The 24,785-nt window shown below is 37.2% G+C and overlaps 1 protein-coding gene across 1 annotated transcript in view; it reads left to right on the top strand.

The window, feature by feature from the left end:
- DOCK11 (dedicator of cytokinesis 11) overlaps window positions 1-24,785 on the top strand; it is a 172,496-nt gene that overhangs the window by 135,442 nt on the left and 12,269 nt on the right. The window contains exons 41-46 of the mRNA XM_069462875.1: window positions 2,181-2,363; window positions 4,874-4,987; window positions 7,229-7,444; window positions 7,538-7,595; window positions 14,176-14,282; window positions 22,126-22,248. Coding sequence (XP_069318976.1) covers window positions 2,181-2,363; window positions 4,874-4,987; window positions 7,229-7,444; window positions 7,538-7,595; window positions 14,176-14,282; window positions 22,126-22,248 — 801 coding nt within the window. The remainder of the gene's footprint in view (window positions 1-2,180; window positions 2,364-4,873; window positions 4,988-7,228; window positions 7,445-7,537; window positions 7,596-14,175; window positions 14,283-22,125; window positions 22,249-24,785) is intronic.

Below are 24,785 nucleotides of genomic sequence, written 5' to 3'. Positions count from 1 at the left end.
TCATGGAAGTCAAAGGAGGAAAGAGTTCCAACGTTGTCATGAGGTATAGGATCATCAAATAAGATAAAAAGGAAAGGGGGTCTATTAGAATTGATAATTAGGAGGTGATTGATTATTTGGACCATTGCCCTCTCAGAGAAGTGAGTAATAATGGGTAGAAGACTTAGTGTAGGGATTAACTACACTGTAGCTATGCCATCCCTTAATTTGTTTTCCTTTTTTTGTGTGTGTGGGAGGAGACAGGGTCTTGCTCTATCACCCAGGCTGGAGTGCAGTGGCACCATCATAGCTCACTGCAGCCTTGAACTTCTAGACTCAAGTGGTCTTCCTGCCTCTCAGCCTCCCGCATAGCTGGGCATACACTAGCCTGGCTAATTTTTAACACTTTTTTGTAGAGATGGGGTCTCACTATATTGCCCAGGCTGGTCTCAAACTCCTGTCCTCAAGTGATTGTCCCACCTTGGCCTCCCGAAGTGCTGGGATTATAGGCATGAGCCACCGTGCCCAGCCCTTAAATGTTTATTTTCATACTAGAATATCTTGTTCAGCAAGAGTTGGTTTAATTTGGTGAAACTATTAATGAGATTTCCCAACCAATCAGAAAACATTTGTTAAGCATTCATTACCTGCATAGTATTGCACTTGGTATTAAGGTAAAATAAAGAAGGTAGATTCATATAACATGAGTTTAAATTCAAGGTTCCCAAGAAATAATTTTCAAAGGGTGGCCCTTTAGCTTCACACTCTCTGAAGAAGAAAACATCTGTTGCGTACCCTGAAGCAGCTTACTACTTGCTTGCCTAGACCTGTACACATGGGACATTGTAAAAAGCCTATGTTGTATGTATGGCTTATCTTCCACAAAGCAGACTGAGTACATTTTGAAAGTAACAGGCCATTTGGTTGTTTTGAGAATTAGGTAGTCATTTTTATACTTTTTTTCTATGCCAAAATGTATCTTAATTAACACTGTTGATGAGTAGAGGATGCACGTTATGTGTACACTTTACCTATATCCCATTTTGTTAAAGATGAACTTCACTTGCTGAATATATTTTTAGCTATAATTTTCCCAGCACTTGGAAGTTAAGAATAGTTAAGAATATAAAGAACTGTTTAAATAGAAAGCAAAAGAGTAAGTCATGAAGGTTGGCCTTCCTTTTTTTTTTTTTTTTAGACAGGGTCTCACTCTGTTGCCCAGGCTGAAGTACAGTGGTGCGATCATAGCTCACTGCAGCCTTGAACTCCTGGGCTCACGTGATCTTCCCACCTCAGCATCCCAAGTAGCTGGGACTATAGGTGCACACCACCATGCCCAGCTATTTTTTTTTTAATTTTTTTGTTGAAATGGGGGTCTTGCTTTGTTGCATAGGCTGGTCTCAAACTCCCAGCCTCACGTGATCCTCCCACCTCAGACTTCCAAAGTATTAGGATTACATGCATGAGCCATTGAGCCTAGCTAGCCTTCCCATTTTTTTTTTTTTTTTTTTTTTTGAGACAGAGTCTCACTCTGTTGCCCAGGCTAGAGTGAGTGCCGTGGCGTCAGCCTAGCTCACAGCAACCTCAAACTCCTGAGCTCAAGCGATCCTCCTGTCTCAGCCTCCCGAGTAGCTGGGACTACAGGCATGCACCACCATGCCCGGCTAATTTTTTTTCTATATATATTTTTAGCTGTCCATATAATTTCTTTCTATTTTTAGTAGAGATGGGGTCTCGCTCTTGCTCAGGCTGGTCTCGAACTCCTGAGCTCAAACGATCCGCCCACCTCGGCCTCCCAGAGTGCTAGGATTACAGGTGTGAGCCACCGCGCCCGGCCAGCCTTCCCATTTTTAAGGCCTTGTTTGAGACCTGTCATTTATCATTTCAGTCATTCATTCATTCAATACATATTGAAAACCTACTTATTGTATGTTTCAGACTCTCTTAAGCTCTCCTCAAATCTGTAACATTTATATTCTGTATCTTTCCATCTTTGTAGTAACTTGTATACTGGCAGAAATTTTTCTATCTTTGATACCTGCTGGTCTTCATGCTTGAGAGCAGAGCCCACTTTATGTTGATTTTGTATCCTCAAAGCACCCAGCATAGTTTTAGGTGAGGATATATAGTAGGCACTGGATGTTCGATTGATTTTATGATTGGGTTTTCAGATACTTATTTCTCTTTTCCCTGTTCATTAGTTTCCCTCAGCCTTTTTCAAAGGAAGAGTAAATATGTGTGCTGCATTTTGCTATGAGGTTTTAAAGTGCTGCACTTCGAAGATTAGCTCAACCAGGAATGAAGCTTCTGCACTTTTGTATCTTTTGATGAGAAACAACTTTGAGTATACCAAAAGGAAAACCTTCTTGAGGACACATCTGCAGGTCAGTGAAAATCAAAGCACCTCTTCATCTTTCTTCTCTTAGATCTTTATCCTCTAGATTAAGATCTAGAGCTACCCAATACAATGTGGCATTTAGCACTTGACTGTGGTTTGTCCAAATTGAGATGTGCTGAACGTATAAAATACATATTGGCTTTTGAAGACTAAGTACATATAAAATAAAATATATCAATTGATTATATGTCAAAATGATATATTGGATGTATTAGGTTAAGTAAAAGGTATTAAAAATAAGTTTCATGGCCGGGCGTGGTGGCTCATGCCTGTAATCCTAGCACTCTGGGAGGCCGAGGTGGGTGGATCGCTCAAGGTCAGGAGTTCGAGACCAGCCTGAGCAAGAGTGAGACCTCGTCTCTACTAAAAAAAAAAAAAATAGAAATTATCTGGCCAACTAAAATATATATAGAAAAAATTAGCCGGGCATGGTGACACATGCCTGTCGTCCCAGCTACTTGTAAGGCTGAGGCAGTAGGATCGCCTAAGCCCAGAAATTTGAGGTTGTTGTGAGCTAGGCTGACGCCACGGCACTCACTCTAGCCTGGGCAACAAAGCGAGACTCTGTCTCAAAAAAAAAAAAAATAAGTTTCATTTATGTCTCTTTTTTAATGTGGCTGCTAGACAATTGAAAATTACATATGTGGCTCCCATCATATTTCTATTGGACAGAGCTGCTCTAGAGCATAGGTTTTAAGAGAATAGGATCTAATTCAGATTCTAGAACTACCACACACTATGTGACAGGGAGCAAGTTACTTCCTTAGCCTCTCAGTGTTTCAGTTTCTTCAAATGTAAAATAGGGGTAAATATTAGTACCTAGCTCATAGGGTTTTTATATGATTAAACAACAAGCTTGTTAGATATGACTTAACAGGTAATAACGCACTTTATCTTTTCCATGCTCTAGCATGCCCACTTATTTAAAGAGAGAAGTCTCAAGGTTTAGTGGAAAACATGGACTTAAATCATAGCTCAGCTACTTGCTGTGTGACCCTAGGCAATTTACTCAATCTGGCTGAACCAGTTTCCTTATCTGTAAAATTAGGCCAAGTGTGTATCACCTTATTGGCTTATCATGAGGGTTAAAAATAAAGTATGTGTAGTGTCTGGCACAATGCCTAGCACATTATAAACACTTATTACATGATAGTTATTATTTAAAGTCTCTACATTTCTGTGCTTATTTGACGAAATAGCTCGGAACTAAACCACACTTGGGAATTCTTGGCTCAGTAGGCCACTTTGTAATATGGGAAATCCTTGGTCCTATTTATAATATCACTGCCGTGATTTGTCACATTGGAGTTTTTTAATGGAGACAGGGTTATTAATGGAGAAACGACCATAAACACCTTTTTGAAAAGTGTCATCAGTAATGTGAAAATCTAACAGGAATAACTGTATATGCTTTTTGTAAAAATCTGCTATATAATTTTGCATACTAGAGTCAGCCAGCATTACACATTTCACTATTTGCTTTTATTAATATATGAGGTGTCACTAGAAAAATCTAGCTTTCCCCACAACATTGCTCTAATTAGTATGCCAGTGTGCTTAAAATTCCCCATTAGGATTCTTCTTCTGGGTCAAAGCATCAGTTCTCTCAAGTCCTTTATTTAAATATCGATGAATTAATAGATGTGTATGTAGACTTAGAACAGTGCCTGGTACATAGTAAGTGCTCAATAAAGGGTTAACTAGTACTATGATTATGATCTCTTTAATCCTCATAACAACTCTATAAACTAGAGATTGTTATCATCCCCATTTTACAAATGGGAACTGTGAGGCACAGAAAGGTTAAATAGCTTTCCCAAAGCCACACAGTAAATAATTGATGAAGTCAAGATTTGAATCTAAGGAAGTTTGACTCTAGAGCCCACACCCATAGCTACTACTATATCCTGCTTCCCAGGACCAATGGTAAAGCATCCAGCCATTAACATCTTAGCATGAATCAATTTGGCGTTCATCCAAGGGAGTGTGAGAAATCAAAAAGTACCATTAAAGGCTGTTGTTGCATAAACTGCTATTAAACTAGGTAAACCCTGGTCAAAAACAAAGAAGGTTGCTGAGATACTGGACTTGGAAGTCCAGCACACTTAAATAGACTAGTAAAAAGGAATGAGAAACCATAAAAAAAATCATTTCCGACTTTGCCATAGCTACTACCTAGCAAGCATATTGAAAATGGAGACCTGACCACCATTGTATCAGTTCATTATTGGGAAAAGTTTTAGATCTAGCTATGTTTTTGAGTTTTGAAGAATTATTTACATCTAACCAAGAAAGTTCCCAATAAAATTTGAAATTGTTTCATGAAAGTAGAAGAATTTAAATCCCTCATACATGAGGAAAATAGATTATGATGCTACAATGTAGAATCTTTAAAAGAAACATTTCATATGAGTGCCTCTGTGCTTATACAATAATGAGAGTAAGCAGCCTTTGTTCAAAAGCCATTTGGAAAACCATGTTTGCTTCTTCCCACAGATAATAATTGCTGTAAGCCAGCTGATAGCTGATGTTGCATTAAGCGGAGGATCAAGATTTCAGGAGTCTTTATTCATTATCAATAATTTTGCAAATAGTGACAGACCTATGAAGGTATGTTCTCACTTTGAGTAAAAAGTTAGAACCACCTTCACTATCAAGGAAGTTTATATTCTTAAGCTATCATTGGATTCACAACTTTTGCTAGTGTAGAGTATATGGAATGTGAACCTTGATTAAGGGCTCTGTCTTGTACACCGCTGTATCTCTAGAACCAAAAACACTACGTGGTACAGAGCAGACATTCAATATTATTTTGAATAGAAGGATGAAGGAATGTACTGTGTAAACACAGTTGTTACAGCAAGTAGAATCTGAATTTTTTTCTGACTTGATTTCTAAACTTTCTCAGAAAATAAATAGATCCTTTCTTTCTTAACAATTGTCATCATTTTTAATATTGGTTAATTAAGTGCTGAGTTTGAAACTTTACATAATCTCATTTCTTACAATAGCTAACAGCTGCCTGATCCATTGCCAATGGATGAGGAATGGCACAGAAGGGATTCATTATTTGATGGTTTTGTGAGTTTCAAAAAAATATCATCTAACTGATTGTAGCTTGCCATAGGTATTTATTAGCAAATCCAAGCCCAAGACTGTCATTCTTAAGAGATAGCTGAGGCCAAACCCAAGACCCTGATCACCATTTCTTTTTCTTTCCTATATGCTTACAACCTATAGCATTGTAAAAATTCATCTGTTGCTTCATTGCATGGAGTGCAGGTTCTGATCTTTAGCGATACATATACACAAGGGAAGAAGAATCCTTTGCCAATAGAGGACTTTTGCTCCCAAAGAATGAATCATGCTTATTCTTGGGAAAGGTCATCTTCCAGAATAATTTGACAATATCGTGTAAAATCTGAAGAAAAATTAAAAGCTCACAGTCACAGCATACTTGATGTTTGGGATGTGTATAATCCATCTACCAAAAAATATTCCCATAGGAACATTGCTTGCACTGTATAAAAACACTGAGTAGTGCCAGCCACTCTCATGCTGGGAAAGTTTGCTTTCCAGCCAGTTCTGCTGGTTCCCCAGGGGATCAATATATGCTCTAGCTAATCCCATGAACATAGAAATAACTTGCACCATTTATGCTCAATTGTCTCCATCCTTAATGCCACGTTATATAGGTAGATTGGCAAGTTTTTCTAAGTAAGTGGGGCTTGTGTTAGCTTTCCTTGATAAGAATCTTTTTATTTTCCTTGACTCGTTTCTGAAATGACTTACTTAGTTTTATTTTGTTAGGGCAGTCATTACCAACAAACCCTATTACAACAAAGTATGTCTTTCCTGCAATAAATGGGATCTCTGTTAATGTATAAGAAGGGACTTTATGTATATAATTATTATTTTTAAGAGTCAGGGTGGCAGTTTTTAAAACCATTTCCTCCACATCTTATTATATTCACATTAAAAATCTCCTTAACCCTACTACGTGGCCGTCCCTTCCTCATCTTCTCTAAACCGTACAGATAATTGTGATTACTCCAGTGGGGGTTAAGAGGAAGTGATAGGACTTTCTTAGCAGTGGCTAGGGTGAAGAGAAAACTCTGAATTGGTGTTCTCTGGGCCAAAACCAACCCTTTGAAAGGTTAATGATTTCTTTCAACTCTTTGGAGTGTTCTGTAATTCATGACCTCTCATTTGTGTAAATAGAAATTTTCACAGTATGGCTTTCTCCTTAGTATGTGATAGTCAGTGACGGAGGAGGTGTGATCGTCAGCATGGAAGAGGGGCTGAGAGCACCAGCACTGAGCCTGACTGCCTGTGTGTAAATCCTGCCTCGACTTACCAGTTGGCAGACTTTGGCCAAGCTACTTAATTGCTCCAGGCCTTAGTTTTCACACTGGTTAAGATGACTTGTAATAATACTTAACTTAGAGGGTTATTGTAAAAATTGAAACATGCAAAGCACCCAGAACAGTGCCTGGTACATAGTAAGCTGTCAATTTTTAGTTAGTGTTATAAGTAAATGGCAAACATAGATCACTCTCATGGCTGTGGAATTTACAATGGAAGATCTAGGGCTCAAAGCCAGGTAGTCTGGTTCCAGAGGTAATGCTTTTATGTCCTATGATTATACTGTCACCGAGGTTAGAGCCTTTGAAGCCTGGGCTAGTCACGTATTTTTAAAATAATCATTTAAAACACTAGACATGCTACATGGAATACCAAGAATTATAATAAGAAGTAAAAATCGCTATTGTGTTCTCAAGATTGGATGCCGAGCTTTAGAGCACGTTGATATTATTGTTGAACATGTCTTTTTGTTTGTTTTGAAATTAGGCAACTGCTTTTCCCACAGAAGTCAAAGACTTGACCAAGAGAATCCGTACCGTTCTTATGGCCACTGCCCAAATGAAAGAGCATGAGAAAGACCCTGAGATGCTAATTGACCTCCAGTATAGCTTAGCCAAGTCCTATGCAAGCACCCCAGAGCTCAGGAAAACCTGGCTGGATAGCATGGCCAAGATTCATATTAAAAATGGAGATTTTTCAGAGGTGACTACTTAAGAACTACTTTGTTCTAGCCAAAACCTTTTCAAAATCTCTTGGACACATTCTGACAATTCTTTCCTTGTCATCTCTTTTCAGGCTGCGATGTGTTATGTCCATGTAGCAGCTCTGGTTGCAGAGTTTCTCCATCGAAAAAGTAAGATATTTGTATTCTTAGAGATTGGGAGGGGGTGGATTCCACTCAGCACAATAGTTTTTATCTTTGTAGCTTGCAACAGTGAATGTGATATAATTGAGCTCTGAAAAATATGTTCACCTTCGATCTCATTCAGTGTTAAACAGAAGTTGTTATGTATATATATAAAAAAGACCGGATTGTTCGTTTTACCTTCTGCTTTCATTAGAGGCTACAAGAATAAATTAAATAGTACAGGGCCAGGCCTGATGCCCAATATTTATTTTCCAAGACTGTCTCTCCCTGGAAGATTGCCACAATTAAATTCTTCTCAGGGCTCATGAGAAGCTCAGGATAATACAGATCATTTATTTCCCCTCATGCGCGTCAACTTCCCCAACAACTGCCCACATACTATGTCTCTCTGGCCACTTTAGGGCACTGATACCTAGGTTTTAAAAGGGAGTCATACCCTCAAAGGGCATCAGGAGCCAGCAGCTCTGTATTCCTAATTCAAGATTCCTAATTAAGGAATCTGCCTGAAAGCTTCCCTTTCCAAACACAGTATTGTTGACTACTGTACCTACTCAAATAGGAAAACAGTTGAGTTAGGTTTACAAATTGATTGGCAGTGAAGATTGCAATCAAGGAATCTCCCACTGTCTATTGCAGTGTCCAGGCTACTTCCTATAAGGATGTTGAACGAGTAATGATAGGACAAAGTGAAACCAACTTACAGGAGTCAGATCGCTCTGGCTTTGGCTATGGGAACACAACCATGTTTTGTTTTGTTTTTTAATTCCAGAATTCCTACAGGTAACTGTGTAGCTTTCATTTCACATATGTGGCTCAGTGCTCAATTATGTCATATAACAACACCCATGTGGAGAATTTTTTCAGAAAAATATAATATCACAATTAAAATGTAGATTCATTTTACTTACATTTTAAATGAACACTTTCTGTTTGATACTGAAATTCTTTTTAACAATCCATTTGTTTGAAATTGGTATACTTTAGTTTTCTTCTTTTTTTGTACATCTGTGGTTTTGAAATGGAAAAGGAGATTAGTTATCAAAATAAGGCCCCATTAGAGTTTTTTTTTTTAAATCACTGGTATGCCCATAGAATCACAGTATAAATAAATATTGAAATTGCACACTGCAATTCCTAATAAACTGACAAATATGAGAATCTTAAACACAGTACTAAATATGATTTTAGGTATGTCTTCAGAGAAATTAGGTTAATACTATTTCATCTTTCTAATGAGTAGAAATCTGAAATAAGAGTTTTATGTCCACTAAGTATAAGACTGTACCCTTTAGATTTTGAAAATAGTTAAATATATTAAAACTATTTCCCTAGAATTTTTGAGGGTTTTTCACAAGTACAAAGAACTTAAAACGAAGGAAAAATCAAGAATTATGTATCTTCATTATCAATCCTTAAGCTTTAGAAATACAACTTCTTGCTATTGCTTTTTGGACATTAGCATGAAGCAGCTAGCTTGAACACCAAACTGTGATGTGTTTCAACAAGTAGAAACAGTGTTTTTAACTAGTCATTTAAATATTTCATAACACCCTCAAGGTTTTTTAGAATTTATTCTTCACAGAAATCAAAGAGCCCTTTGCTGAGGAGAAAATATTGTTTTGAATTTTAAACAAAAATAATGCTTAAATTAAGAGAAGTTTACATATTTATATAGGTGCCATCTATTTTAAACCTGGAAAATTCTATTTGCTTAAACTAGAAAACCTTATTCTAAAATGGTAGTAGCAGTAAAATCCTCAGGGTTTCCCCCCCTTAGCTTCAATGATTCATACGATCCAAAACACCTTTTCTTTTGTTAATTAGCTGATTAAACTGTAATAGTTAGACCAAGGTCAACTACTAATTTAAAACACAAATTATAAACTTAATCTGTTAATCTGCCATCCAGTTTGAGAACACCACAATCCAACAGAATTAGTGGACTTTTTTGAAGTCTAGATAAGACCTGGATATTTGCAGAATAAATAAAAATACATTTGAGTGCAGAACTGGAAAAAAAAAGTTGAACTTACAGTTAAGACCAACTTATTTAACAAAGGTAATTGGGCAGCTGCAGAGGTCTGTTTTCTATTAATATAATGAAGACAAAAGAGATGGAGAGTTTTAAATCCCTGATACATAGCCATTTAAAATTTTTAATCCCTGGCGCATACCCATTGCCAAAAATTTTTTTCTCAAATTCCTGTTCAAATTTTCTGTTCTCTCAAATTCCTAAGCCATTTCTCTTGAAGTCCATTATAAAAATTAAAAAAAAAAATTTGGAATAAATTACTACTTAGCAGTTGACATATTGGAAGCAGATGTTATGCTGTTTACAGTTTTTAAGAAAAAAAAGTTACTTTATGTTGTTGGATAGTTGCCTAAGCAGGCAAGAGCTTGGGGTCCTACACAACACCAGTGAGGGACCATTTCCAGATCCTTTTCTTCATTGTCTCAGGCACTGAACTGACAGGGAAAGGGGAAGGAGTTCTCCCTGCCCCTTCCCACAGACTTCTTCCAGGCAGCCTAAGCTTTTGCTCTTTCTACCAGAGAGACCTTAAGGGTTATCATGCTCTTCCCTTTACCGAAGTCACCTTGAAATAGTGATGCTTGGTTTAGTTATTCTTCTTATCCCCCAAAATATAAAATTTTTAAAAAGTCAGAATTTCCTTATTATGATTTTGTTGAAAACCTCCAAATTTCTAGATTACATTCTCTGGAGGCTAGATTTATATGTACTTCTCTCTCTCCTCTCTTTTCCTGAGAGAGGGTGCAACTGTTTTCTCCAGGGAAGATGAGTCAAGTCTCTGCATTCTTCTGCCACCAAATAGCATCCTAGGTTCAGCAAAGCTTCAAGGCCTGCAGGGTTCCCCCTTCAACCCAGAAAAAGGAATTTCCTTTCCCACAGAGTGTGGTTTTTTTTTCATTCCTTTTAGGGTAATGTTGGTCTCTTTCCCAAGTCTTTGTACCCAGGATCTGATAGCTTAAGTTCCACAAAGCTTTTTATTCTTTTGTTTTTTTTTTTTCCCCAGCCACAGCCTTTTCTCTTCTTGCCCTTCCCTCAGGACTCTTACCTCTTATCCTTCTGACTAGCAGTCGTATTTTATCAAGGGTTGGACTGCTATTCCATCCTTCAAACTTCTCCCCCTTTTTTCATGGAGTAACTTGTATTCAAGGTTGTGGTCTCTATCTTGACAGTTTCCATCTTACTTTCCTTAGGACAGCATTCAGGAGTATAAAAGCTACAGCTATGAAGGGCAAGGTCAAGAATCCAGGTCAAATACCAGAGAGACTGATGGCAGACTTTCTAGGACCCCCTTATACAAGGCTGCATAGGTCTACGTGAGATCCCTTAAACAGATGCCTCCATCTATTGGGATATATACACTGGCCAGTTCCAGATTCAGCAACTTGTTTCATCTGAAAATCTTTCCAGAACTAACAAACAAAAGGATCCTGATATCATTGGCTATTGATGGGTGTTGATAACTTAAGCAAAAAGTGGGAGGGATATATCTCTTCTCTAGGTAGAGAGATATTAATATTGTCAGGCATATGAATTAAGATAACATGCTTAGCAAGAATATTGGACTCTGAAGCTGAAAAGCCACAATAGTCATCTTTACATTAAATGATGTGGACAAGAAATTCCAAAAGTGGTAGCACTTTGGGAGGCTGAGGTGGGAAGATCACTTCAGCCCAGGAGTTTGAGACCAGCCTGAGCAATGTAGCAAGGCCCTGTCTCTACAAGAAAAAATACTAGAAAATACAAAAATTAGCCGAGCATAGTAGCACATGCCTGCGGTCCAAGCTACTTGGGAGGCTGAGGCAGGAGTATCACTTGAGCCCAGTAGTTTGAGGTTGCAGTGAGCTATGATGACACCAATGCACTCTAAGTCCCAGTGACAGAGCAAGACCCTGCCTCAAAAAAAAAAAAAAAATCCCAAAGTGGATGTTTACATCTTTGTTCCTGAGATAAAACATAATTTGACCTACTTCTACTTAAGATACATACCAGAAGACTCTCTCCCAAGATGCTTTTAGCCTCATCTGATCTCAGGCATAGGAGAATGCCTTTCTTTGTCCTCCCCTAAATCACAGCATTCCAGAAAAACCCTACATTCAGGAATAACTTAAAGTAATAGTCCCTTCTGAACAGACAGGAATTTTTTTTGTAGTCATGGACCTCACTGCCTGAGGGCTTTAGAGATTGACCCTCTTCTTTGATAAAAACTACATTCTTTATCTCATCACTCTAGTCTTGGGCCCTCTTCTTTTGTGCTGCCTAGCTTTTGACTTCATACATGTAATCAAGTGGGATGTTTTCTTCCAAATTTCAGAAAGTTCTCCTAATGCACTACTACACAGGGTGTCCCACAGACCAGCTGCTAGCCTGAGAACAGTTTGTTACTTGTTTACAGCAAGATTAGGACTATTGTCCTGAATGTAAATCAGCCACATCACTAAATACTCTTGTTTAATTCAGCTGACCTTTTTTTTTTATTTCAGCTTATTATGGGGGTACAAAAGTTCAGGTTATATATATTGCCCATGTCCCCCCCCCATCCCCCTGAGTCTGAGCTTCAAGCGTGTCCATTCCCCAGACAGTGCGCATCGCACTCATTATGTAGGTATACACCCATCCCCTCCCCCCACCCCCCACCTCAGTCCGATACCCAATTGGTGTTATTCCCAAATGTGCACTTAAGTGATGATCAGGGAAACCAATTTGCTGGTGAGTACATGTGGTGCTTGTTTTTCCATTCCTGGGATACTTCACTTAATAGAATGGGTTCCAACTCTCTCCAGGAGAACAAAAGAGATGCCATATCACCATTATTTCTTACAGCTCAGTAATACTCCATGGTATACATATACCTTTTTTAATAGATAGACTTTATTGAACAAGGAAATGAGGAATTGATTTACATTCTGGTACAAGCTCCTTATCTTTTTGTGGTCCAATACTTTGACTAGAACTCTCTAAATGTCTATAACAGACCATTTTAGACATGCTTATCTTCAGACATGAAACATGTTCTACCTTCATTGCCTTTTATTACCTAATTTCTTTGAACAAAAATGGCCCTAAAATTTGGCAAGTGAAAGTAAATATCACTTTCATTTCTGCCTCTCTTTCTTCCTTAATGGAAACCCTCTGACTACTCCCATGTATTTCTCCCTTCTTAAAAGAATACTTCAAAATAACCCCATCTTTCCCTTCCAGACTTTCTTCTCTCTCTCATAGAAGTGCAGTGACTACTTGATAACTCATGTTCTATCAAGCATCTTACCCAGAAAATGTATGTCTAATTATCTTTCATTTAGACAAGAAGAATTGGCAAAATCCAAACCCTGATATGTGACCTTTTTTCCACCAGAATTCTGAGAAATCTCTTGAACATGAGATCTGGCTTTCTTAAACCTTCCTTCTTCCTTCCCCAACCTCTAACCCCAGCAAGAGTACCAGATACTTAGTTGTGAGTAAATTTCATTATCTCTAAGCATCACTATTAGAGAGGTTATGAACAATAGATTGCAACCGCTATTTGATCCCTTTGTGACCAACCACTATCAGAAGGAAACTTTCTCACTGGCTATCAGATTCCTTTATAAGGAAGCTGAATTTTCCTTGAGCTCTAAAATTACAGCCCACTTAGATGAGGGTAAAGGTAGCCACAGGAGGAGTGTTTGGACATGTTTCACAATCTCTAGGGCAACTACATAGCCTCTACACCTAGACTCTTGCTTGACAGCAACAATTTGGTCCACAATCCTACAGCAGCTGTTCTCAGCTTGAGTTCACTTCCTATTTCCCAGGGGGCCATCTGGCAGCAAGTGTTTTATTCTATCTTGGGAAAGCTAGTTTGTTTATTGGTAAGCTTGTTTGGTAATAATTCGTTGGATACTTCTTATATGCCAGGCTCTGTTCTAAACACTTTACATTTCATTTAATTCTCATAAAGTATCCCTATTTTACAAAAGTTAAACTTGTTGCAGTCCCAGGAAGATAGACATGTCCAAAAAATCACAGTGATAGAGCTGGGTCTAACTCCAGAAGCTGTGGTTCTTTCAGTGCCCATCCTGTTTTCTCCAAGGATGTTTCATCCCTGCAATCTGTTTATTTCCTGCCTCTCTTACAAATCCTAGGCTTAGGCCTCCTCCATTGACTCATTTCCTTTCCCAATTCTCAGTGAAATTAGGCATTAGACGGGGTTACTAAAGATCATTCAGTGGTTACCTGAAAAGTACCTGCCCTCTTGTTTACATGATGGATCACAAATGTGCACAGGATTAAAGTTTTACTAAAAATGTTTATTTAGATTACACTAGGGGAACATCTATACTAGCCATTGAAGGTGATGCATAGTCAGAGAATTGTAAGTAACTTGAGCTCACTGTTTGGGAAATAGATTGATAGAATATATTAACAGAAGATTGTACTTAGGACTTTGATCCTTACAAAAATATCTATTTATTTAAAAATCTCTAATTCCTATAAGACTCACTATTATTTACCAAACGCTTTTTTATAAATTTACCCCGCTGTTTTATATTCACACAGAATTATTCCCTAATGGATGTTCAGCCTTCAAGAAAATTACTCCCAATGTAGAAGAAGAAGGAGCAATGAAAGAAGATGCTGGGATGATGGATGTCCATTATAGTGAAGTAAGATTCCAGGGCCTGTGTTGCCAGTTATATAAATTTCACCTCTTAGAATTTATTTATGTTAAAAAATAATTACAGCTAACTTAATTTTCAAGGTAATTAAGGGTAAATGAACTTTAAGTATTAAAACTGCCCAGGGTAAAGATGTCCCTGTTTAGAATGTACAGCCCTATCTCTGGAACTGTTCCCAGTGTCTAGTTTTAGAAATGCAACATTTACCATCCTCAAATCACCATCCGAATAACCAGATCTGAGTCAATATACTTTGGAAAATCTTCATTAAAAACATAAGAGTTAACATTGTCCTTTACTTCAGCTAAGCAGAGTATGCATAAAAGTATTTAAAAATGGAAAATTTATGCTCTGAACTTCAGATGGATAAAAAATAACCTCCGCTGTCAATCGACCAACAAAGAATTATTAAGCACTGACTTAGGAGCAAGGCTCAGGATTTGGTGATCAAGGACTTCCAAGGTCCACCTGAAGAGATAATACACCTGCATGAAATGGGGAAAAAAACCCAAGACTTTTGAATAGTATTTGAATAATATAGACAATATATGCCATGCAAAGTCAAAGGTAAAAGAGATACCTTTGCGCTGAGGTTGAACAGAAGAGGTATGATTAGAGGGGGCTTTGAAAAACGAGAACACCCTGTGAAGGCATTCTAACTTAGGAGGAAACAAGCAGGGACCAAGGCTAAGAGGTAGGACACTATAAGGCATGTTTAAGGCACAGTGAGTGGATCCTTTTGGCTAAACCAGTAGATTCACATAGAGAAGAGTAGTAGTTGAGGTCAGATTTTCAGAAACTTTGAATGTTTGGGCTTTCTTCAGTAGAATGTTGAATCGCTATCAGAGGTGTTTGAGCAGGATAATGACCAGATGAAAGCAAGGAGAGGGAAGGCTAATTTGGTGATAATGTAGGGAGATGGATTAGAGGTAGATGATAGAGCTGAAGGCAGAGGCTAGAGAGAGGGCTGGCCTAATTATCCAGATGTGAGACAATTAGGGCATAAGCCAGGATAGTCAAAGATTAAGGAAACACCGTGAGGAAAGGAGGGGAAGACTTTCTGACTGTGCAAGGGGAAAGGTCAAAGGTAGCACCAAGATTTTGGGTTTGGATGTTAAGGAGAAATGATAGATGGTTTTGCAGACAAAATGATGAATTTCATTTTAGATGTCAGTTGATTTTGAAGTGAAAGGCTATCAAACTAGAAATAACAAGCCATTGGAAATGTAGAACTGAATCTGAGGAGAGAGATGAGTGTTTGAAATACACATCTGGAAGTCATATCCTTGTGAGAACCAAAGCAGGCTTAGTATAGGATGTAATATAGCAAGTGAAGACCAGAGAACCAAGGACTGAACCATGGGAAAAAGTTCACAATTAAAAAGTGGGAACATGGGAAAAAGAAACACACAGAAGCAGAGAGATTTAAAGGGGTTGCATTCCCGTAAAATTACATTTTCTAGAAAGTTGTATTAAGAAACACAAGAAGCAGGCTGGGCACAGTGGCTCATGCCTGTAATCCTAGCACTTTGAGAGGCCAAGGTGAGAGGATCGCTTGAGCCCAGGAGTTCAAGACCAGCCTGAGCAAGAGCAAGACCCCATATCTACAAAAAGTAGAAAAATTAGCTGGGCGTGGTGGCACATGCTTCTAGTCCCAGCTACTTGGGAGGCTGAGGCAATAGGATTGCTCAAGCCCAGGTGTTTGAGGTTGAAATAAGCTATGATGACACCACCATACTCTAGCCTGGGAGACAGAGCAAGACCTTATCTCAAAAACAAAAACAAAAAAGAAAGAAAAATAAGAAGCAATCAGGTTAAAGTTACAGTGACAGACTTTATAAGTACTTTGTGAATTGGTTTTTTAAATAGAAGCAAATCTGAAGTTAGCTCTGGTTCATTTAGCCATAATGATAAGCCTATAAGCTTTATCTACTATTTCTACATGGGTCTGTCTCATCAGTTAAAGTAAGGACAATAATAATACTATCCTGGTCACTTCACAATGTATGTTATATGAAAGCTCTTTATAAGTGCTACATAAATGTCAAGTTTTTCATTGGCAGTGAGGTTTCTTAATGGCAAGTTGGTATGCTTTTACCTGCAGAACCTGCAAAAGTAGATATGTTTGCTGAATTAATCATAACAGAGAATCAAAGTACTGGAATTTAAATTCCAGCACAATTTTTGACTGTGAAGACTTGGGGAAGTTAATTCACGCTTCTGGATCTTAGTTAGACTCAGATGATTTCCCAGAGACCTCCAGTTTTTACAGGCTGACAGCACAAAGATTCAGAGGATTTCATGGGATAATGGTTTGCACAACTGAACTTGTTTGTGTCTTTACCTTCCAAACAGCAGCTTCAGCTTATTCATAGAAATGGCCTTGAGCCTGACCCTTTTATATACTCTCAAGGAGAGCAGTACTAGTCAAGAACTATAATCAATTTTCTGTGTAAACACATTTGTTGGAATTCTTTTGTGTTCTACAGTAGTAATAGTAATTTATACATACTTTTATATGTATAGATAGAATCACATTCTACCAAGTGCCATTTTATATTTCAGTTTACATATTAAGGCTTCTTCCTCATGCCCTAGCCCAGGGGTCCCCAACCTATGGTGAGTTGAAAGGAGCACATGAAAAAATGCTAAACATAGTCATTAGGGAAATGCAAATAAAAGCATACATATTATTTCATTATATATTACAATGTAATAATAATATAAATAAAGTGCACAATAGATGTAATACGCTTGAATCATGCCAAAACCATCTCCCTGCTCCCTGGTCCATGGAAAAATTGTCTTCCATGAAAATGGTCCCTGGTGCCAAAAAGGTTGGGGACCGCTGCCCTAACTAAGGGAAAAAAACAAACTGACACTGATTTAGAAGTTATATTGAAATGAAAAATACAAACTATTGTCCATTTAGTATTTGTATTTAAATACATAAGTTAATCCAATAATAATGAAATTTAATTTGTTTCTAAAAATGTATTTTTTATTTGATTTGCAAGTTTTTCTCTTTTAAAATGACATCCCTTAAGTCATATCCAACAGTTTTAAAAGATATAATTAATGTATAATGAAATGCATACATCTTAAGTTAACAATTTGATGAATTTTGACAATTGTATACACTCATGTAAACTGCCACTCCAGAAACAAGAAACAGAACATGTCCATTCTTGCAGAAAAATTTCCCTGTGCCCATTTCCAAGCAGGCTCCCCGCCCCTACCATCTGATTTCTATCAACATACATTAGTTTTGGTGTCATAAAAATGGAATCATTCAGTATGTACCCTTTTGTATCTGGCTTCTGTTGCATAATCTAATGTTTTTGAGATTCATCTATATTGTTGAGCATATCAAAAGTTTCTTTTTCATTATTAAATATTCCATTATGTTGATATACACATTTCAAATCTATTCTCCTGTTGATGAATTTTGGATTGTTTCCACTTTGAGGCTGATACGAATAAGGCTGCTTTAAACATTCTTATCTATGACTTATTGTTGACATATGCTTTCTTCTCTTGGGTAAATACCTAGGAGTGGAATTTCTGGATCTTAGGAAAGATGAGTATTTAACTTTATATGAAATTGCCAAAGAGTTTCTCAAAGTAGTCACACCATTTTATACTCCCACCAGCAATGGATAAGAGTTCTAGTTCTGTATCCTCTGATGTTGCTAATCTCTTTTTTTATTTTAGTCATTGTATTAAACATGAATTAGTATCTTTTTGTGGCTTTTATTTGCATTTCCTTAATGACTAATTATGTTTAGCACTTTTTCCTGTGCTCCTTGGCCTCATATATTTTCTTTTGTGAAATGTTTTAAGTATTTTATCTTAACAACTGCATTGTTTACTTCTTTATTCTTGATTTGTGGGAGTTCTTTCTATATTCTGAATATAAATTCTTTGTCAGATATATGTGCTGCACATTTATTTCCCAGTCTTTGGCTTGTCCATTCATTTTATTAATTGAGTTTTTGGTTGAGCAGAAAGTTTTGTTTCTGATGAAGTCCAATTTATCATGTTATAATAGTTTGTTCTTTTGGTATCTGGTCTAAGAATTCTTTGCCTACCTCAAGATCATGATGTTTTGCTGGTATTGGTCCTATGTTTTCTTCTAGAAACTTTGTTTCTAAGTTTTGTTTAGGTCTATAATTTATCTAAAATTCATTTTGAGAATGGAATGAGATATAGAGGTCAAGGTTCGGGTAGTGTTAGCTCTCCGGCTTCATCTTTTTCAAAGTTGTTTTGGCTCTTCTACATTCTTTGAATTTCCATATAATCTTTAGAATCATCTTTTCAATTTCCTCAAAATTGATTGGAAGATTTTTAGGGATTTTGTTAAATTTATATGTCACTACATAGAGAATGGAGAGCTTAACAATACTGAGCCTTTCAATCAATGAACATTTATTTAGGTCATCTTTAATTTCTTCCAGCAATATTTTGTAGTTTTCAGGATAGAAGTCTTTGGTTAGATTTACTGATAGATACTTGATGTTTTGATGCTATTGTAAATAATAATAGTTTGCTTTTCTATTCTATTTTTCAATATGTTGTTGCTAGTATGGAGAAATATAATTGATTTTTGTATGTTGACCTTATAACCTGCAACCTTGCTAAATGTGCTTATTAGTTTTAGTAGTTTGTATATTCCTTAGGATTGTCTACATACACAATCATGCCATCTAAACAGGACAGTTTTACTTTTTCCAATCTGTATGCCTTTTCTCTTTTTCTCGCCTTATTGCTGGCTAGGACCTCTAGCATAATGTTGAATAGAAGTGGTCCAGACATTCTTGACTTGTTCCCAATCCTAGGAGAAAAGTATTTTGCCGTTAGGTTTTTAGTAGATGCCCTTTATCAGATTGAGGAAGGTCTCTTCTATTCTTTGTTTCCTGAGTTCTTTTTTAATATCATGAATGGGTATTGAGTTTTTTAAATGCTTTTTTCTGCATCTATTGATGGAGATATAATTTTTCTCTTTTATTTGGTTTATGTGATAGTATATTACGTTGATTTTTTTTTCTAATTGTAAAACAATTTTATATTCCTGGGATAAACCCTACTAAGTTTGTCACTGATTTTTAATTCCCCCAAAGTTCATCCTTTCCATCATTGCTGGAAATTTTAATTTGGCCTTTAAATGTTAACATACAGATCCTTTACTCAAGTAGCAACATTTGTTGAACACATGCTATACAGTACCACTATACTCGTTACTAGAAAAACCAATATAAATAAGATATTGTCCCTAGTCTCAGAGTCACACCTTTTTGAAAAGTCAGATATGTAAACAACGTGCAGATAATGTACAGTATAGTAATAAATATTTACCCCCAAAATTAGCAGAGTCAGAAAAAAGGTGTCTAGTGTCAGGGCTACACTGTGTTGATCAAGAGAAGATCCTGGAAGAGGTACTACCTAAGCTGTTTTAAAGAGATTAACCAAGTAAGAGATATTAAAGAGCAGAGGGCAGAGAATGAACAAAGGCACAAAGCTAAGACACACCATTGTGCTTCAGGGGACATACTAGTTGTTCACTGTTGCTGGAGTGTAAAGTACAGGGGATTTGGCATGATGAATGATGAGATTATAGAAGTATCGGCCACATCATTGCAAGCCTTGAGTGCCAAATGAGAGAGCTTGTCCTTTGTTCTATGAGTGACGGGGAGCCATTGCCAGATTTTAAGATGGGGAGAGTCACATGGTCAGGTTTGCATTTTAATCAGAACCCTATGGCAGATGTGTGGAGGATATATTTGAAAGTGCCAAGGCTGGAGGAAGGAAGATCGGTTTTAAAAAATGGTGAAGTGAACCCTAGCAATGAGCATAGGAATGGAGAGGAAGGGTAAGGTTTGAGAAATATTCAGGAAGTAAAACTGGCAGGACTTGGTGATGAATTCATTAGAGGATGAGTAAAGAAAGCATGTATTCATTTCCTAGGTATCGTAGTCTGTCTGGGCTGCTGTAACAAATTACCAGATACTGGTTAGCTCATAAGCAATAGAAATTTATTTCTCACAGTTCTGGAAGCTGGGTTGTCAAAGATCAAGGTGCCAGCATTTTCAGTGTCTGTTGAGGGCTCATTTCCTAGTTCATAGATGGCACTTTCTCACTGTGTCCTTACATAGTGGAAGGGGTGAGCTAACTCTTTGGGCTCTTTTTCCGAGGGCGGTAATCTCATTTATGAGGGCTCTGCCTTCATGACCTAATCACTGCCCAGAGCCCCCCCCCCCCCAACCTCATAATGCGGTAACCTTGGGGGTCAGGATTTTAACACATGAATTTTGAGGGGACACAAACATTCAGACCATAGCACTAGGGGTGCCATAACAAAATATCACCAATTGAGTGGCTTAAAACAAGAGAAAGTCATCGTCTCACAATTCTAGAGTCTAGCAATCTAATATCAAGTATTTATCAGGGCCATGCTCTCTCCAAAACTCTGAGTAGAAGCCTTCCTTGTCTTCTGGGGGTAGCTGTTGATCCTTAGCGTTGGCTTGCAGCTGCATCACTCCAGTCTCTGCCTTTGTAGTCACATGGTGTTTTCCCTGTAATGCCCCTGTATAAGGACACCAGTCATATTGGATTAGAGGCCCACCCTACTCCAATATGGCTTTGTCTCAACTGATTATATCTGCAATGGCTCTATTTCCAACTAAGGTCACAGTCTGAGGTACTGGGGGTTAGGACTTCAACTGATCTTTCTGGGGGTTATAATTCAATCCATGACAGAGGATAAAGTCAAAACCGCACTTAGTTTTCTAGCTAAGAGTTTAATGGGGTATTACCACTGTCTGGAGAGGAAACACAAGTGAAAGAGCTAGAAGATGAATTCAGTTGTCTAAGGCAGGGGTCCCCAACCTATGGTGAGTTGTATAATTATTTCATTATATATTACAATGTAATAATAATAGAAATAAAGTGCATAATAAATGTAATGCACTTGAATCATACTGAAACCATACCCCCCACCTCCTTGGTCTGTGGAAAAATTGTCTTCCATGAAAATGGTCCCTGGCGCCAAAAAGTTGGAAGACCACTGGTCTGAAGGACATAGAAGAAGAGCCATTTTAGCAATCAGTTCTATAGGTCTGAAGTCTCTTTAAGATAGGAAAAAGCTGTTAAGACTTATAGGATAGCATCAATAATTGGCTACATCATTTCATTGTTGTTGAGAACATAAGATGATGGTTCACAAAAGGGTTTGTTTTATAGCAGCTGTTGTTATTCTGGCAGAGTTGGAGATCTCTGTCTTGAGCTGTTACCATTCTCACTAGTTTTAGAACTAACAGTCAGGAAGGAAGTATTCTTTACCAAAATTGCATCATTTTAATAAATACCTAAATCACTAATGCAACAGCTTGAAAAAGTTGTCGGATTTTCTTAATAGACTAATAGTATAGATAAATATAGTTTTAATATAAAAGAAAAATAATAGACATTTATAGGCTTAGTGGAATTTTACCCTGTTAGACATTCAGGTATCCTCAATTTGGAAAAAATGATATACTCTTTTTTAAAGATTCTCCTTCTCAATGTGTTACCATTTGCAAGTATAGTTAACATCTTCATTATATGAATAAGCAAAATAAATAGATATAGTTTATTATTGTCAACAAATTTTATATTTTTAAGACTGTTTTTAACTTCAAGTATATTTGATTTAGAAAATACATTCACACAAGTATGTTCCTTCTGTGCATTTCATTGAATTTAGTACATCCTGTGTTTTTATTAACTTGAAATGGTTCAAAATTTATTTGTCCAAAACTGTATGATTCCTGATTGGATGTTTCTCTTAATGCAGGAAGTTTTACTGGAGTTGCTAGAACAATGTGTGGATGGCTTATGGAAGGCAGAACGTTACGAAGTAATTTCTGAGATTTCCAAGTTGATCATTCCAATTTATGAGAAACGTCGTGAGTTTGAGGTAGGCCATTTAAACATTTTCATCATTGCCTTATATGTTTTATTTTGGCCTTGGGAGAAACAATAATAAAGTTATGCTACCATCACTCTACTGTGTGTCCTCTGGAGAATAGAAGGTTCATTATATTATGACATTTATATAACATTGTAGAATATAGATATTTAACCTAGCACATCATTTTGACACATTTGTCCAGTTTGAAAGTTATAATCCTTAAAAATGCTGTTAAATCCTAAGATTTTGGAATGTTCTCACCACAAAGAAATGATAAATGTTTGAGGTGATGAATTTGCTAATTACTCTGATTTGATCATTACACAATGTATACATGTATTGAAACATCACATTGTATCCCATAAATATATAGAATTACTATATGTCAATTTAAAATAAAGTAAAATTAAAAAAATAATCCTACCTTATAGGGCCAGGCATGGTGCCTGACACCTGTAATCCTAGCACTCTGGGAGGCCAAGGCAGGAGGACTGCTTGAGACCAGGAGTTCGAGACCAGCCTGAGCAAGAGCAAGACCCCATCTCTACAAAAAATAGAAAAATTAGCCAGCTGTGGTAACACATGCCTGTAATCCCAGCTACTTGGAAGGTTGAGGCAAGAGTATCGCTCAAGCCCAGGAGTTTGAGGTTACAGTGAGCTATGATGATGCCATTGTACTCTAGCTCCAGTGACAGAGCAAGACCCTGTCTCAGCAAAAAAAAAAAAAAAAAAAAAAAAATCCTACCGTATATTCATGTATATTTTCCAAATGAAATTAAGGGTGAAAGACCCAAAATATAAATTGAAATTTAAATTAGACCAGTGGCTCTCAAAATATTTTTATCTGGCAACCTTCCTTCTTCCTCTCAGGGCATAAAATAATCAGTGTTATTTCCACTAAACTGTCACTTAGAAAAGCCATTGAATTTTCTATATTACAAAGACATGATTCTATTCTTTGTAATTTGGTGGGGAGACTAAAGGTGTTGGCAGATGGCAGTGAAGGAGGTAATCGGACACTAGTTATAGCCCTATTATGAGAAATTTTTTTTTTCAATTTGGCCTGCCACATAAACTATTGATAAAGGGTAGTTAAGGAAGAAAAGTAATATAATGAACAGAAGATACCACCAGCACCAAACAGGAAATTTTTTTTTTTTTTTTTGAGACAGAGTCTCACTCTGTTGCCTGGGCTAGAGTGCCGTGGCATCAGCCTAGCTCACAGCAACCTCCAAGTTCTGGGCTCAAGCAATCCTCCTGCCTCAGCCTCCCGAGTAGCTGGGACTACAGGTATGCACCACCATGCCTGGCTAATTTTTCCTATATATATTTTTAGCTGGCCATATAATTTCTTTCTATTTTTAGTAGAGATGGGGTCTCGCTCTTGCTCAGGCTGGTCTCGAACTCCTGAGCTCAAGCGATCCTCCCGCCTCGGCCTCCCAGAGTGCTAGGATTACAGGCATGAGCCACCGCGCCAGGCCCAAACAGGAATTTTTTTACATTTAAGCCTCTGAGTTCATATCATAATTTCTGCCACTACTGTACTGGGTGATTTAGGATTCAAGCCATTTTTTAAAAGCAATTTATTATTAAATATAGCAGGTAGTCTTTCATTGTTGAAGACATTTCTAGGAGTGAAAACACATAGATTTAATATCAACCAGGTAGTGTTCTAATCTCTGCTCCAGACTGGCTCTGATCAAACATACTTTTTCTTCCCAGATTCTAGGTCTTCCTCTTCTTGCCATACTTTTGTTGTATATAGGGGATGCCTGAAAAATCATAATGGAGTTAAGTGATTATTATTAATATGCCAGAGTTAAATAAATAAGTGTAGGTCATATAAATGGCAAAGAATAACCCGAAGCAAAACGAGATTTGCCCTTAACCCCTTCTATCAAAGCATTACATTTGAAGAACCTTTGTAATAGTTTCAAAATAAAGGCCCCATTTTCTGACTCTTAGGATGAAGATCAGGCTATTAGAAACCCAGGAAGTGTTTTACCACTCAACCAACCAACGGGGAAGAAAGAAAAATGTATCTTCTCTACACGTTAAAGGAAATGATATTTTCTATAGGGGAACTTCTATTTCCTTATAGGGGTGTAAGGGTCTGTATAAATCCCCTAGCATTCTATATGAGATAAAGTCATTGTTTCCAGGACACCGATATATAATTTTTCAGTGTATCGCTGTGGAATGGGCTGAAAAGTGTCAGAGATAGCAGCCAAAGTAAGGAAGATGTAGCTCAAATTGAGCTCAGCTGTAGGAGATAATACGGGAAGAATTTTAAAGAAAAAAGCTTTTGTGTTCCTCTTTTTTTATAGAAGTGAAATTCACATACTACATAACTAACCATTTTAAAATGTACAATTCAGTGCCATTTAATGTATTCACAATGTTGTGCATTGCACCACCTCTCTCTACTTTTAAAACTTTCTCATTAACTCAGATAAACACCCCATACCCATTAAGTAATCACTCCCCACCTTACCCTCATTTCCTAATAACCATTAATCTGCTTTCTGGATTTGCCCATTCTG

This window comes from Eulemur rufifrons, chromosome 30, assembly GCF_041146395.1.
Source record: "Eulemur rufifrons isolate Redbay chromosome 30, OSU_ERuf_1, whole genome shotgun sequence".
In the NCBI taxonomy this organism is placed as follows: Eukaryota; Metazoa; Chordata; class Mammalia; order Primates; family Lemuridae; genus Eulemur; species Eulemur rufifrons.
Note: the sequence above shows the minus strand (reverse complement) of the source record. Positions and strands in the feature narration are given on the sequence as shown.